Raw genomic sequence first — 12,256 nt, 5'->3', positions numbered from 1 at the left:
CATTAAGCACTCCTACCATTATTAACTTGTTTCCTGTAATTGTTTTTATTTGTAATCAGTACACATGGCTCATGATCTGTACTGGAGTTTCCTTTTGAGATGTTTCAAGGTATTTGTTCACAGAAAGACTATAAGAATACCTGAGAGAATGTGATAATGAATACCAGAATACAGAGACCAAAATCAGACATGATGTGTTTCTTTTAGAGATAAGAATTTTGTATTTATCTCCTATAACTCTTTTTAAAATGCTTCAGTTCCATGTGTCCCTCTACATATAAGAGACTAGAGCAACACATCTTGGGTTGAGAGATTTGCTATGATTTTTTTTCTTTTTCTTCTTTTTTTCTTTTGAGACGGAGTCTCGCTATGTCGCCCAGGCTGGAGTGCAGTGGCACGATCTTGGCTCACTGCAAGCTCCACCTCTTGAGTTCACACCATTCTCCTGCCTCAGCCTCCTGAGTAGCTGGGACTACAGGCGCCCACCACCACACCCGGCTAATTTTTTTGTATTTTTAATAGAGACGGGGTTTCACCATGTTAGCCAGGATGGTCTCGATCTCCTGACCTCATGATCCGCCCGCCTGGGCCTCCCAAAGTGCTGGGATTACAGGCGTGAGCCACCGTGCCTGGCCATTTTTTTTTCTATTATTTACATTATTTTTCTGGGTCAGAGAAAGGGATGTAACAATTAAGATAAATAGGATCTTCATTATTGTCATAAAATAATTTACTATGGACCAACTTATGGGTGGCCTTGTTCAAAATGGCTTAGACCTGCATTCTCAGCATTAACATGGAATGATGTCCAGAGTTCACATAAGAAAAGGATATTTGTTAGGCTAATGCTTAGTTTATGCATACTATTTTGCAAGAACAGAGGGTAATAAACAGAATGAATAATGACAGAGACTTATTTTGGACACTAGAATCTCAGTTATAACAGCAAATCCCTCCAGTTCCAGAATCTTTACAAGGGAGTAGCTATTGCTTTTAATCTGACCTTCCATGAAGACAAGACACATGTCTCTAAGAATAATGTAATACACACCCTGGAATGAGAAGTATGTAAATATTACAACACAATTAATTCAAATATAAATATATTTAGTAATATGCAAATACAAAGATGTTCTTAGTTATATTTTACTTTTTCTAGTAGATAAGAGCACTTGGAGCATCCTCTTCTGCATTAGTTGGTCCTTCTTTATGTGTTCAGCATTGTTCTTGGTTCATACGTATCACACATTCTAGAGCCCTTATTATTTGCAGATTATTTGCAGCTTGTAGTAATATGTGATCCAAATGCCATGCCGAGTGACACTGAAAAATTACCATTAATGTTACTCTTTTACAAGTAAAACTTCTTCTTTTACCTGAGTATGCTTCATCTGTGTTTTCTCTGTTGACATTGACATTTTACACTTTTTGATAAGAAGAGTCACTTCCTGAGTGGGATGGAAGCTAATGAGAAGTTTGTTTTGGAATGATGGATCTTATGATATGTTGTAGGCAAAAGAGTCATAATACATCCTCCGTCACCACATTTATCATTGTGACCCAGTCACCAAATAATTATTGTATTCAAGTTGAAAGAAAACTTTTTAATAATGAATGAATTTTGCTTTTTAGACCATGTGATGTCAGAATGTATTTATAATCTCTCTTTAAGAGCTCAAAGTGGTAGATAAGAGCACTCAAAGAGGTAACAGCTCTACCATTAGAACAGTGTTTGAAGGAGGAATTATAGAGCCCTAGAGCTAGACTTTTCCAGGCGGTGCAATTTTAAACAAATTGCTGTGTACACACAATGCATATCACTGCTGAGTTTCACCCCTCTTTTCTATTGTCCTAGACATTTATCTCTTCACCCCAAGACACTCACTGTCTTAGGAATAGTCACAGTGGCTTAGAGTTCCCAATTTGATGCCAGATATGAGTAATTCCATATATCCCTTTCCTATTCCTCTCCGCTTTTGCTCCATTAGGATTCTACTCTTCTATTGATTATTTGTAGCATGCTTATTCCTAAGAATTGTGAGACTAGGGGGAAAGAGTCTGAATAGAGGCTCACATATTTTATTGTTTGTTATAAACCAACTAGAGATTACTAAATAAAATGTTATATTTTCCCATTTTGACAGATATATCTTTATAACAATCTGGATGGCCAGGTACAATGTTAGAACTGTTGGAGTCCTCAGGAATATGTTGGCATGGAGAGAAGTGGCTCCAGTCTACAGCCTCTCTTCCATCCACTTCTGTCCTGTATTGTGAGAAGTCTTACATGCATGTTTTTGAACACGCTAGCCTACATGTCCAGGATCTGTACAGTTTCCCATCAGACATTGACACCTGGACCACCCATTCCTTCCTAAATATATGCACATTGGTGGCACAATCTGCTTTCTGGGGATGGAACTGGGGAGGATGACATTACAGTTTCTGGGTAAAGACTTGGGGTTATTTGCAACGGGAATTCTGGGATCACAGGGTCTGGAAGGGGAGAGTGCAGAATCTAAATGGGCCTTTTTCTTCACTCCACAGACTTTGTACAGTGGTGAAGTGTGTGGCCAGAGAAGGGCCAGATACTTGTTGATTTCTTACTGCCATTCTCCTGGTCACATGAGACACACAAGTTAACAAACCAAAGTGCTTGAACTTATAGGGCTATATTCTGAGAAAAAGAGAGACAGGTTACCAATACTAAATCTGATAAATGTATGAATCATATAGTATAGTAGAAGGTAAAAAGTACTAGGGAAAATATGAGAATTGAAGCAGGTAGAAGTGTAGGGGCTACAGTGTTCAACAGGTTTATCAGGGTTGGCCTCAACTGAGAAGGTGATATTTGAGCAAAAACTTGAAGGTAGTGAGAGAGTTTGCCAAGAAAATAACAAGATGAAGGGAAACTCAGGTTTTTAAGGGCATAATGCACAATTTAAGGTAGAACTATACTTTTCATGTGAAAGAGAACTGATGACTAGATCATACACTGCAGTTCTGTCTAATAGAATTATAATAAGAGCAATAAAATGTAATTTAAAATGTTTTGCCACAATAAGAAAGTAAAAAGAAACAACTGATATTAGCTTTAATAATACATTCTATTTAACTCAATTTATCTCAAATGTTATCATTTCATCATATAATCTTCAAAATCCAGAGTGTGTTTTGTACTTACAGCACATCTAAATTTATGCCAGCTACACTTCAATTGTTCAGGCCACATATGGCTAGTGGTTATTGTACTGAACAGCATAAAGATTTTGATACATCAGTAAAAGGATTTTGTCTGTTACTCTGAGTGATGTAGGAGATGTTTCAGAGTTTTAAGCATTGAAGTGTTCTAATCTGATTTATGTCTTTAAAGTCTCTTGGCTAGCCTGAATTGAGAATAAACCATAGGGTTCAGGAATAGACACAAGGAGACCTATTGCAATAATCTAGATGAGGAATGATGATGGCTCAGTTGGGAGCCATGGATGACATAAGAGGCAGTTGAATTTCTGATCATTCTGAACATAGAACAAATAGTATGGGTCACACTTGGGGTGTCAGAGGTGAGTCAAAGATGACTGAAATTTTGGCCTGAAAGCCAGAAAAGATGGAATAACCTCAACTGAGATGAGGAAGGCTGCCAGAGGGGTGGGGGAAGAAAAGAGTTCAGCCATTGATAGGTGTATCTGAAAAGCATACTAGACATCCAAGTAAGGATGTTGAGTAGACAGTTGGGTGTAAATCTGGAGTTTGGGGAAAGTATAGAGATACATGTTTGGATATCACCAACTTTGAAACTGAATAAGGTCACCAAGGGAGTGAGAATAGACAGGGTGTGTGGGGAGTACCAGAAACAGCCTTGGAGCATCTGAAATGAAAAGGGTGAGTTAGAATAACATGAAATTGGTATCGAAATAATACCAAATACTTGAGTATTTTTGTATCATTTTTAGTTTTTTTTAAATTCTGACAACTATTTATCATCATTTTATTGAAAAACTTAATATTTAGATGAAACTCAGACTTTCTTCGATGAAACTCAGACTTTCTTCGTGACACTGTTTTGCTTTAAAATGTATCACAAACCCTCAAATAATTAACTTATTACAGACAACTAAATTTAAACAGTGGGCAGTAAAAATTAAAAATGTGGTTAGAATGAATTTATAGACAACAATTAGGTTTTTTGGTTTTTTTCTTTGTTTGTTTGTTTGTTTGTTTGTTTTTTGAGACAGAGTTTCACTCTGTCGCTAGGCTAGAGTGCAGTGGTGCAATCTTGCAGCACAACCTCCGCCTCCTGGGTTCAAGTGATTCTCCTACCTCAGCCTCCCAAGTGGGATTACAGGTGCCTGCCACCACACCCAGCTAATTTTTTGTATTTTTAGTAGAGTTGGGGTTTCACCATGTTGGCCAGGATGGTCTCAATCTCTTGACCTCATGATCCACTCCCCTCGGCCTCCAAAAGTGCTGGGATTACAGGCATAAGCCACTGCGCCCGGCCACAACAATTAGTTTTTAATACATGTTTTTTATGTTTGTGTTCCCTAGAGATGTACAGGGAAATTGTCATTTGATAAATATAGCACTAAATATCAATAGAGCCATTTTAAATCTATCCTACAATTTACAAACTAACATGGCTTTGTTTTACTTAGGCTCACCAATATGCATTTTTATTTAAAGTTTAACTGATGGTTGTGTGTCCTTAACTTATTGTAGTCTGTTGATAAGCAAGATCTTTATTCCATTAACCATATTCAAATCTCAGGTATGAAGAAGGTCCCATAAACAAAATCCATTATTTTAGTATAAGCACATTCATAACTGTTTAAAAGAAATGCAACTTTATACTTCAAATGAGATTCTAACACTTTGTGATCTTTTATTATGAAGCCAATTATTTAGAATATGATATGGAAAATAATGTATTAAACTAAAAACTGAAAATTAGAGTTTAATAACTCCTTTTAATCTAAATTGCTACATATACATAGTGACAAACTCGTTTTATAACACAGGCAATTGTTTGTGTCTTTTCAGTCTGTTCGAGAAGTCACAGGCTACGTGTTAGTGGCTCTTAATCAGTTTCGTTACCTGCCTCTGGAGAATTTACGCATTATTCGTGGGACAAAACTTTATGAGGATCGATATGCCCTGGCAATATTTTTAAACTACAGAAAAGATGGAAACTTTGGACTTCAAGAACTTGGATTAAAGAACTTGACAGGTAAGAAATATATCCAAAATGGCAAATATGCTTTCATTATCAATATAAGGCAATGCACACAAAAATGTGTATGTAGGGTTACTGTCATGTTTGTTACATTGAGGAACACTCTAAGGCATTTAAATATCAGTGATTTATTCATTTTATGAGCAATGATGCCCTGTGATGCCCTTGCTTTTATTTATAGATTTTGTAAATTTAGTGTGAAGGACACCATAATACTGTATCTCAGCTGAACAGGAGTAAACTCTGGAAATGCTCTGTGACTGAAAACTGAGATATGAAACATGCTGTGTTTGGTGGTTTCAGGCTAACAGTGGACCATATCATCAAATCTTTGCAATAATGCAATAACTATCATTAGAGCTTAGTAATACCCAAGCTATTATATCTATTTCCATGAATCTTTAGTTTTCTGCACAATCACCTTATTTTTGGAAAATATATCTAATTTATACAGTTTTGATTTCTCTTATCCAGTAGCTCACTAAATGCCATCAGCAATTCTTTCTCAGAGTACTTCAACAACATCAGTTCATCAGAGTAGTTTTTTCTCATTAAGATTGGAAATATATGATGTAAGCAACCTAAAATTATCATCCTTCTATGAAAAACACTCGATAGGAATTTATTTTGTAAGCTGGTTCTTGCCACCCCACTGTTACTTTTCAGTTCACATAGCTCAGGGTACATAAAAGTTCTGTGGGAGGCTTTTTTGTATAATAGTTCTGCTCATGAATTTTATTCATGTATACCCGTAATCAAAATGAGCTGATTACTGAGATCACGCCATTGCTCTCCACCCTGGGCAACAAGAGTGAAACTCCATCTCAAAAAAAAAAAAAAAAAGAGCTAATTAGTAAATAATTAGTACCTAACTGTAGGATAAAGGGGTTTACACTTTTAATTTACTATAAATTAATATAATTTATATATTTTGCCTCCGAACCTGTAGTGGTTTTATATGTACTTTGAGTACAATAAGTAGTAATAATTATTGACATTGAAAAATTAAGCAGTTTAGAGATATGGCCTTAAAATATAACAAAAAGCAAGATGAATATCATCAGAATATTGAAATAATTTGTTTCTTATATTTGAAGTGGATATTAAATTTCCAGTTTTAAGTTAGACATAGCTTTATAGTTAGCCAGACATGTGAAATAAAATTGGGATATTTTGGGTGAAGAAAGGAATACTGATTGTGTTATTTATTTTGGACATGATTGCTATAGAGTTGATGAAATAATGGTGAATGCAAATTGTTCAGAATTTATAGATTCCTTCATCAACATTTTCACTTTTATTTCTTTCAAAGATAGTTTTCTTACTGAAGAATGGAGGTTTTTACTAAATTGCTACTTATATAGAAATAATGATAGGAGAAAGAATTTTGGAAATGAAATGTGTAGAGAACAATTGAATGATTGAAATTAGGAATCTAAAAATATTGTAATATGATCCAGTTAAAACCTGCATAGGAAGCATTGTGTTTTCATCATGATTTCCCTCTGATTATATTAAAGAAAAAAATGAATAAATTTCTTTCAAACTTTTGTATAATATTTGAATCTTGTTATTATTCCATAATATGTGCTGTTTGAGGAATCTTTCCATATAGAGAATTAGTCTTTAAATAGTTCCCTTATTTATTTTCACATTTAATACCAGTACTACTAAATTATTAAAACAGAGTTAATCAATCAAAATTATGCCACATTTAAACATACTTCATACTGAGTAAGTGCATAACTTGTATTACTTAAGATTGTTACAGTTGTTTAACTTGTGCATACCAAAATATAACACTATTATTTGAAGAATATTATTATTCACTTTGCCTGGAAGCTGTGATATTTTCTTTTGCCATAGTACAAATGGATAATTAATAAGTGATTAAGAGAATGAATTGATTGTTTAGAAAAATACACACTCCTTCAAAAGTTATTAATTTTTTTGAGTATGAATTGAAGTAAGTGCAACAAAATGGTAGAAATTTAGGCTAACAAGAACATTTTTCAGGTATTTTATTTATTAGGTGGTTGTTATGTGCCAAAATTATTCTGTAAGGGAAACAGTCTAGGGTCATTGAACTTTAGGTATTCTGGTCGATAGTGTTACTCCAGTTGTGAGAATCAGAAGTTACACGGACACATGATTGTGTTTGTGTGCAAGAGTATGCAAGAAATGACAGAAGACCCCTAACCGTTCACATGAAGAAGAATATGGGATAAAATTTTCTCTATGACAAAATCTTAAAAGGCTAAATGTTCTAGGTAACCCGATTAAAGCAACAAATAAGTGCCATAATTAAGTTCAGGTAAGATTGTTTTTGTGCTTCGGAAAAATATTTGTTTTATGTTGATCGTTTTTGTGTTATACAAAGCAAGAGTTTTTAAAACAACATTTTTATATTCTATTAAGTGCAGAGCTACTGGACTCGCCTTAATTTTTTATACCTGGTATAAAATGAGGGGAGATAGCAAATCTGCTGATTAGTCAGATACATCACTGCCTAATCTACCATACTGTATTAAATTTTTAACTGCATTCTTAAAGGGCCATCACCATGAGCATCATCCGGGAACTTAGAAATGCAAATCCCTGGGTCTCACCTGAAACCTACTGAATGAGAAACTCTGGGGGTAGGGCCCAACAACTTGTGTGTTAAGTATCCCTCTAGTGATGCTGATGATTACTACAATTTGAGAAGCACTAATCTAATTAATGGTATGTTACCAAGTAATGATAGCACAATATCCAGTTAAATTCTTCACAGTTATTTGCTGCAAATAATTTTTATTCATCTGTCATCTTGCAGAAAGAAAGGAAGGGATGGGAAAGGAACAGACAAGGTTTTGCTTTCATGACAAGAAATACACTGTATGTTCGGGTGAAAATGAAAATAACACACTAGGATCCTGGATAGAAACTTGGGTATAAAATGACTTAAAGATAAGGAAGATGCTGGGAATAAAGTTTTTCTATAATCATTTTCCCAAACATCAACTTTATATAATGATAAACCATTAAAAAGACAATAATAATTCATGATGAATTTTCTTCTTCAGCAAAATTTTATTTTTAAGTACTTTCAACAGTGTAAATAACCAGTAACAATTATGGGGATGGGAAGTGTACAGAGTGTTGTAACCAAGAGTCTTGAGATGATGACTTTAAGGGTTCTTTTGTGTATATATATAGTATATATATACACACTATATATAGTGTAACCATATATATATATATGGTTTGCATGTATATATATAGTATATATAGTGTATATATATTATATATTATATGTATTATATTATATATATAGTATATATATGATATACACTATATATACAGTGTGAATATATATACACTATATATATACTGTATATCATATATATACACTATATATATACTGTATATCATATATATACACTATATATACACTATATATATACTGTATATGTAGTGTGTATATATACACTATATATATAGTGTAACCATTTGTGTGTGTATATATATATATATATATATATATGTGGTTTGCATTTCTACTTAAATCTTTTTCACTGTTTGATATTAGAATAGTATGTGTTCAGAACAGCACAGTAGCTTTCTGCAAACTTTGTGCAAAAGAGATATTTAGTTAACATGAAGACTGTCATTATACACTAGTTAATGGTTGGATGTCACTTAGACATATACAGATTAATTCCCACATTAAAAACTCTTACTAATTAGCTTAATGTTCACCAAAAGTTGCTGCATGGCCTAAAAAATTACTGCAGATCTTACTTACATACTTTCATGTTGGTTGTGCCTGAGACAATAAATGGATTTAAACCTATTTTTCTGGCCAAATAGAAAAACTTGTTTTACTGCTGCTTCTCACATTTCTCATTATGCACAGCGTAGATGATACGTAGAGGGGAAAAGAGGCAGGTGCCTAGATTAAAAATAGGCCACACAACCTATAAAGGAGTGAGGAACTTATATTGGCATACTCTAGGTGTCCTGTTAACACTGCCTTACTTTCTTCTTGCCAGTGGAGAGGTTATACTTCCATCAGTGCATCCCTTCAGGCATATAATCATCTCTATCTCGAGGTCATTGGGAATGTCCCTACTGCATCAAAGAAGTCCATAGCTGGACAGGGGACACTTCTGTTAAGGTCACTTGCACATGGTCGTGGTTCTTATTAATCACTCTTGATGAGGATGTCCTGCTGACTTTTTTAAATTACCTCTTAACCAAACATTCCTATTCAAATCAACATTTAATAGTATATATACAATCTTAATTAATTCTATAAGCTTCTACTTGTTTAGTCACTAGTCTGGCCAAACTTTAGAAGGAATTATATGGGCCATAAAACCCACTATTATTTTCTCCCTTCTATAATTTATAAAATCACCTCATCTGTTACTCATGGTTGGTAATATGATACAATTTAATCTACATATTATATTGTAGATATAAAGGAATACTTAAGTTTATATCTGTTCTATTTATATCCCAAATGGGAAGACAAACACTTAAGTTCTTATCTATTTTGTTTATATCTTAAATGGAAAGATAAATGCTTAAGTTCGTATCTATTTTATTTTTATCCATATAAAATAGATAAATGTAGTTTAATCTTAATATGGAATGATAACTTAGGTACAAATTTAATACACATATATATATATATTTATCACACTAAATTTCACTTTAGATATTTGAATTTTCACTTTATAAATTATGGGAATATCTTTAGAGGAGGTGATATTTGGGATGATACAAAAGCACAATTGGTGTTTTCCAAAAATTAGCTGAATACATATTTTCAGACCAACATATTCACGTTTTAGTCTTTATTTGATATTTTATGGGCATTGTAATTGTTTTGTTAACTGTGTACTGAATCATCTTGATTAGATTATTATTTGAGGTATGGACAAACAAAAGTTTAAAACAAAAAGTACCAAAGTTATTCCTAGAAGCCCTCAATAGTAATGAAAATAATATATGAAGTTTGCTGGATTCTGGTAGATGAAAAACAGAATAGAAGGTTTGATGGTGCATGCCGGTCCCAGCTGCTCAGGAAGCTGAAGCAGGAGGATCCCTTGAGCCTGGAAGGTTGAGGCTGCAGTGAGCTATGATCACGCCACTGCACTCCAGCCTGGGTGGCACAGAGGGACGCTATCCCAAAATACATAAATAGAATGCTTCGTCCAGAAACTACAACATCTAAATGATGTAAAATTTGAAAGATGTGATATCTGAACATTACACTTGAATGTCTGCCTTCAAATATGCATAAGTTATTAATTAAAATAATACATCAAAGTAATGTAGTACCTTTTCACGTTTAAGTCTCTCAAGCCTCTTTGGCATTATTCAGTAATGGTCAAATAAATAACCTAATATCAAAAAGGACAAGTCACCTGTCATTGACTCAATATATGTCATAGAGTGATATGCAATTGTGAAATCAGAAAAAATCTCTGTGCAAATACCTGGCCTACCACCTACAGTCTGGGTGTCTCTCTGAGACTCAGATTCTTTATCTTGAAAACTGTGAAGAAAATTCTGCCTCATAGTGTTGTAATGAGCATTAAAGAAAACAGGAAACTTGTCAATTAAAGCATCTTTCACATTGGGGGTGTTTGGAAATCTTAGTGCTCTTTCCTTGTATCTGTTTTGTTTATAGTTTTCCTTTGTTTTACCACATTGAGAAAACTATTGTATTTGTTTCTGCATATTTGGATAGATTCCTGTTGTTTCCTTGGGGCTTTGGATGTGACCTGTTCAGACAAAAAAAAAAGTGTTCTAAATTTCAGTGTATCTTCTAACTACTTTGTGCTTAAGATCTGTTTCTCTGGTGATGGGAAGCACGAGACTGGCCTTTGTCTACTCTCAGGAAGAGTGCTATCTTTGCTACCTCACAGCACTTCTCTCCTGTCTTTCAGCGTTTCATGCCAAGCACCTGTTGCCCCAGCCCTTCATTTCAAATCTCCATCATCATGTTTCATCCTTCATTGGCCCTGACATTTGTCTTGACCTACACAAGAGACATATTCAGAGTTCTTTTTCTTACACGAGAGTTGCTAAGCATTCTTCAACTACCCTGTGAACGGTCTTGGTAATGTTTGAGTGGGTTCAACCAGGCTAGTTCAGGGATTGTTGTTAAACAGAATGTTTAACAAAAGTACTACAAACATTTACATTAGAAGATCTATTCAGCATATTGTGATATTTGCAGCCAAAAAAAATCTAAGAATACTCTTAGCTTAAGGGTAAATTACTTGGAAGATGATTAGATCAAAACTAATCTATAGTGAAGCTTGCATGAGTCAGAGAGAATCAGTGAAAAGAGTGGCACATTCTTTGGAAAGAGTCAATTTTTAGATCAGGTCCACAATTTCTGGAAATGACACTCTCATCAGTGTTTTAAAGAGTATTGTTTGCTTGTCATGTCAGACTGTGTATTGACTAGAAAAAGGAGAACTCCAATAATGTATTAATGTCAGTAGACAGAAACATATATTTGAAAAGAGGAAATGTTATAATTAAGGGATCGGAAATTTATAATGGCCATTTCAGCAAATTTTGCTGGGACTTATTCTCAGACAACTGATTCTTTAGAGAACCGATGAGTGGATTTATAGAACTGAATGAAGGGGAAATGAGAATTTCTCCTCCTTCTGTACCAAGAATCAGAGATAATAAGGAGAGAAATCTGAGGAGAAATAAGCCAAAATAAGTGGTGGTGTTGGGCGTTCAGGGGATGGAATCATCCTTTCTCCTCTGTTCACATGTTTTCAGTCATGACTGGCAAGATGAGCTGCTCAGGGCATATAATTCAGCTCCCTTAATTTATGACCCCTTCAGGAATCTTAAAGATGCCTCACTCTTTGAAGAACATTCTATTTAATCCCTAGAGCATCCTTCAGAAAATATTAGGGGAAGCCTAGCATTATGGAATCTCTCGGGAAACTTCCCTACTTGGAACATTAAACCTTTGTGATCATTCTTACTTTTTCTTAAGAT

At 34.3% G+C, this 12,256-nt stretch overlaps 1 protein-coding gene across 4 annotated transcripts in view; it reads left to right on the top strand.

The window, feature by feature from the left end:
- Positions 1–12,256, top strand: part of ERBB4 (erb-b2 receptor tyrosine kinase 4) — a 1,169,745-nt gene that overhangs the window by 596,938 nt on the left and 560,551 nt on the right. For all 4 annotated transcript variants that reach the window (XM_055290486.2, XM_055290484.2, XM_055290487.2 and 1 more), the window contains exon 3: positions 5,041–5,227. In XM_055290486.2, coding sequence (XP_055146461.1) covers positions 5,041–5,227 — 187 coding nt within the window. The remainder of the gene's footprint in view (positions 1–5,040; positions 5,228–12,256) is intronic.

Source organism: Symphalangus syndactylus, chromosome 8 (genome assembly GCF_028878055.3).
Source record: "Symphalangus syndactylus isolate Jambi chromosome 8, NHGRI_mSymSyn1-v2.1_pri, whole genome shotgun sequence".
NCBI lineage: Eukaryota > Metazoa > Chordata > Mammalia > Primates > Hylobatidae > Symphalangus > Symphalangus syndactylus.
This window is presented reverse-complemented; position numbering and strand designations above follow the sequence as displayed.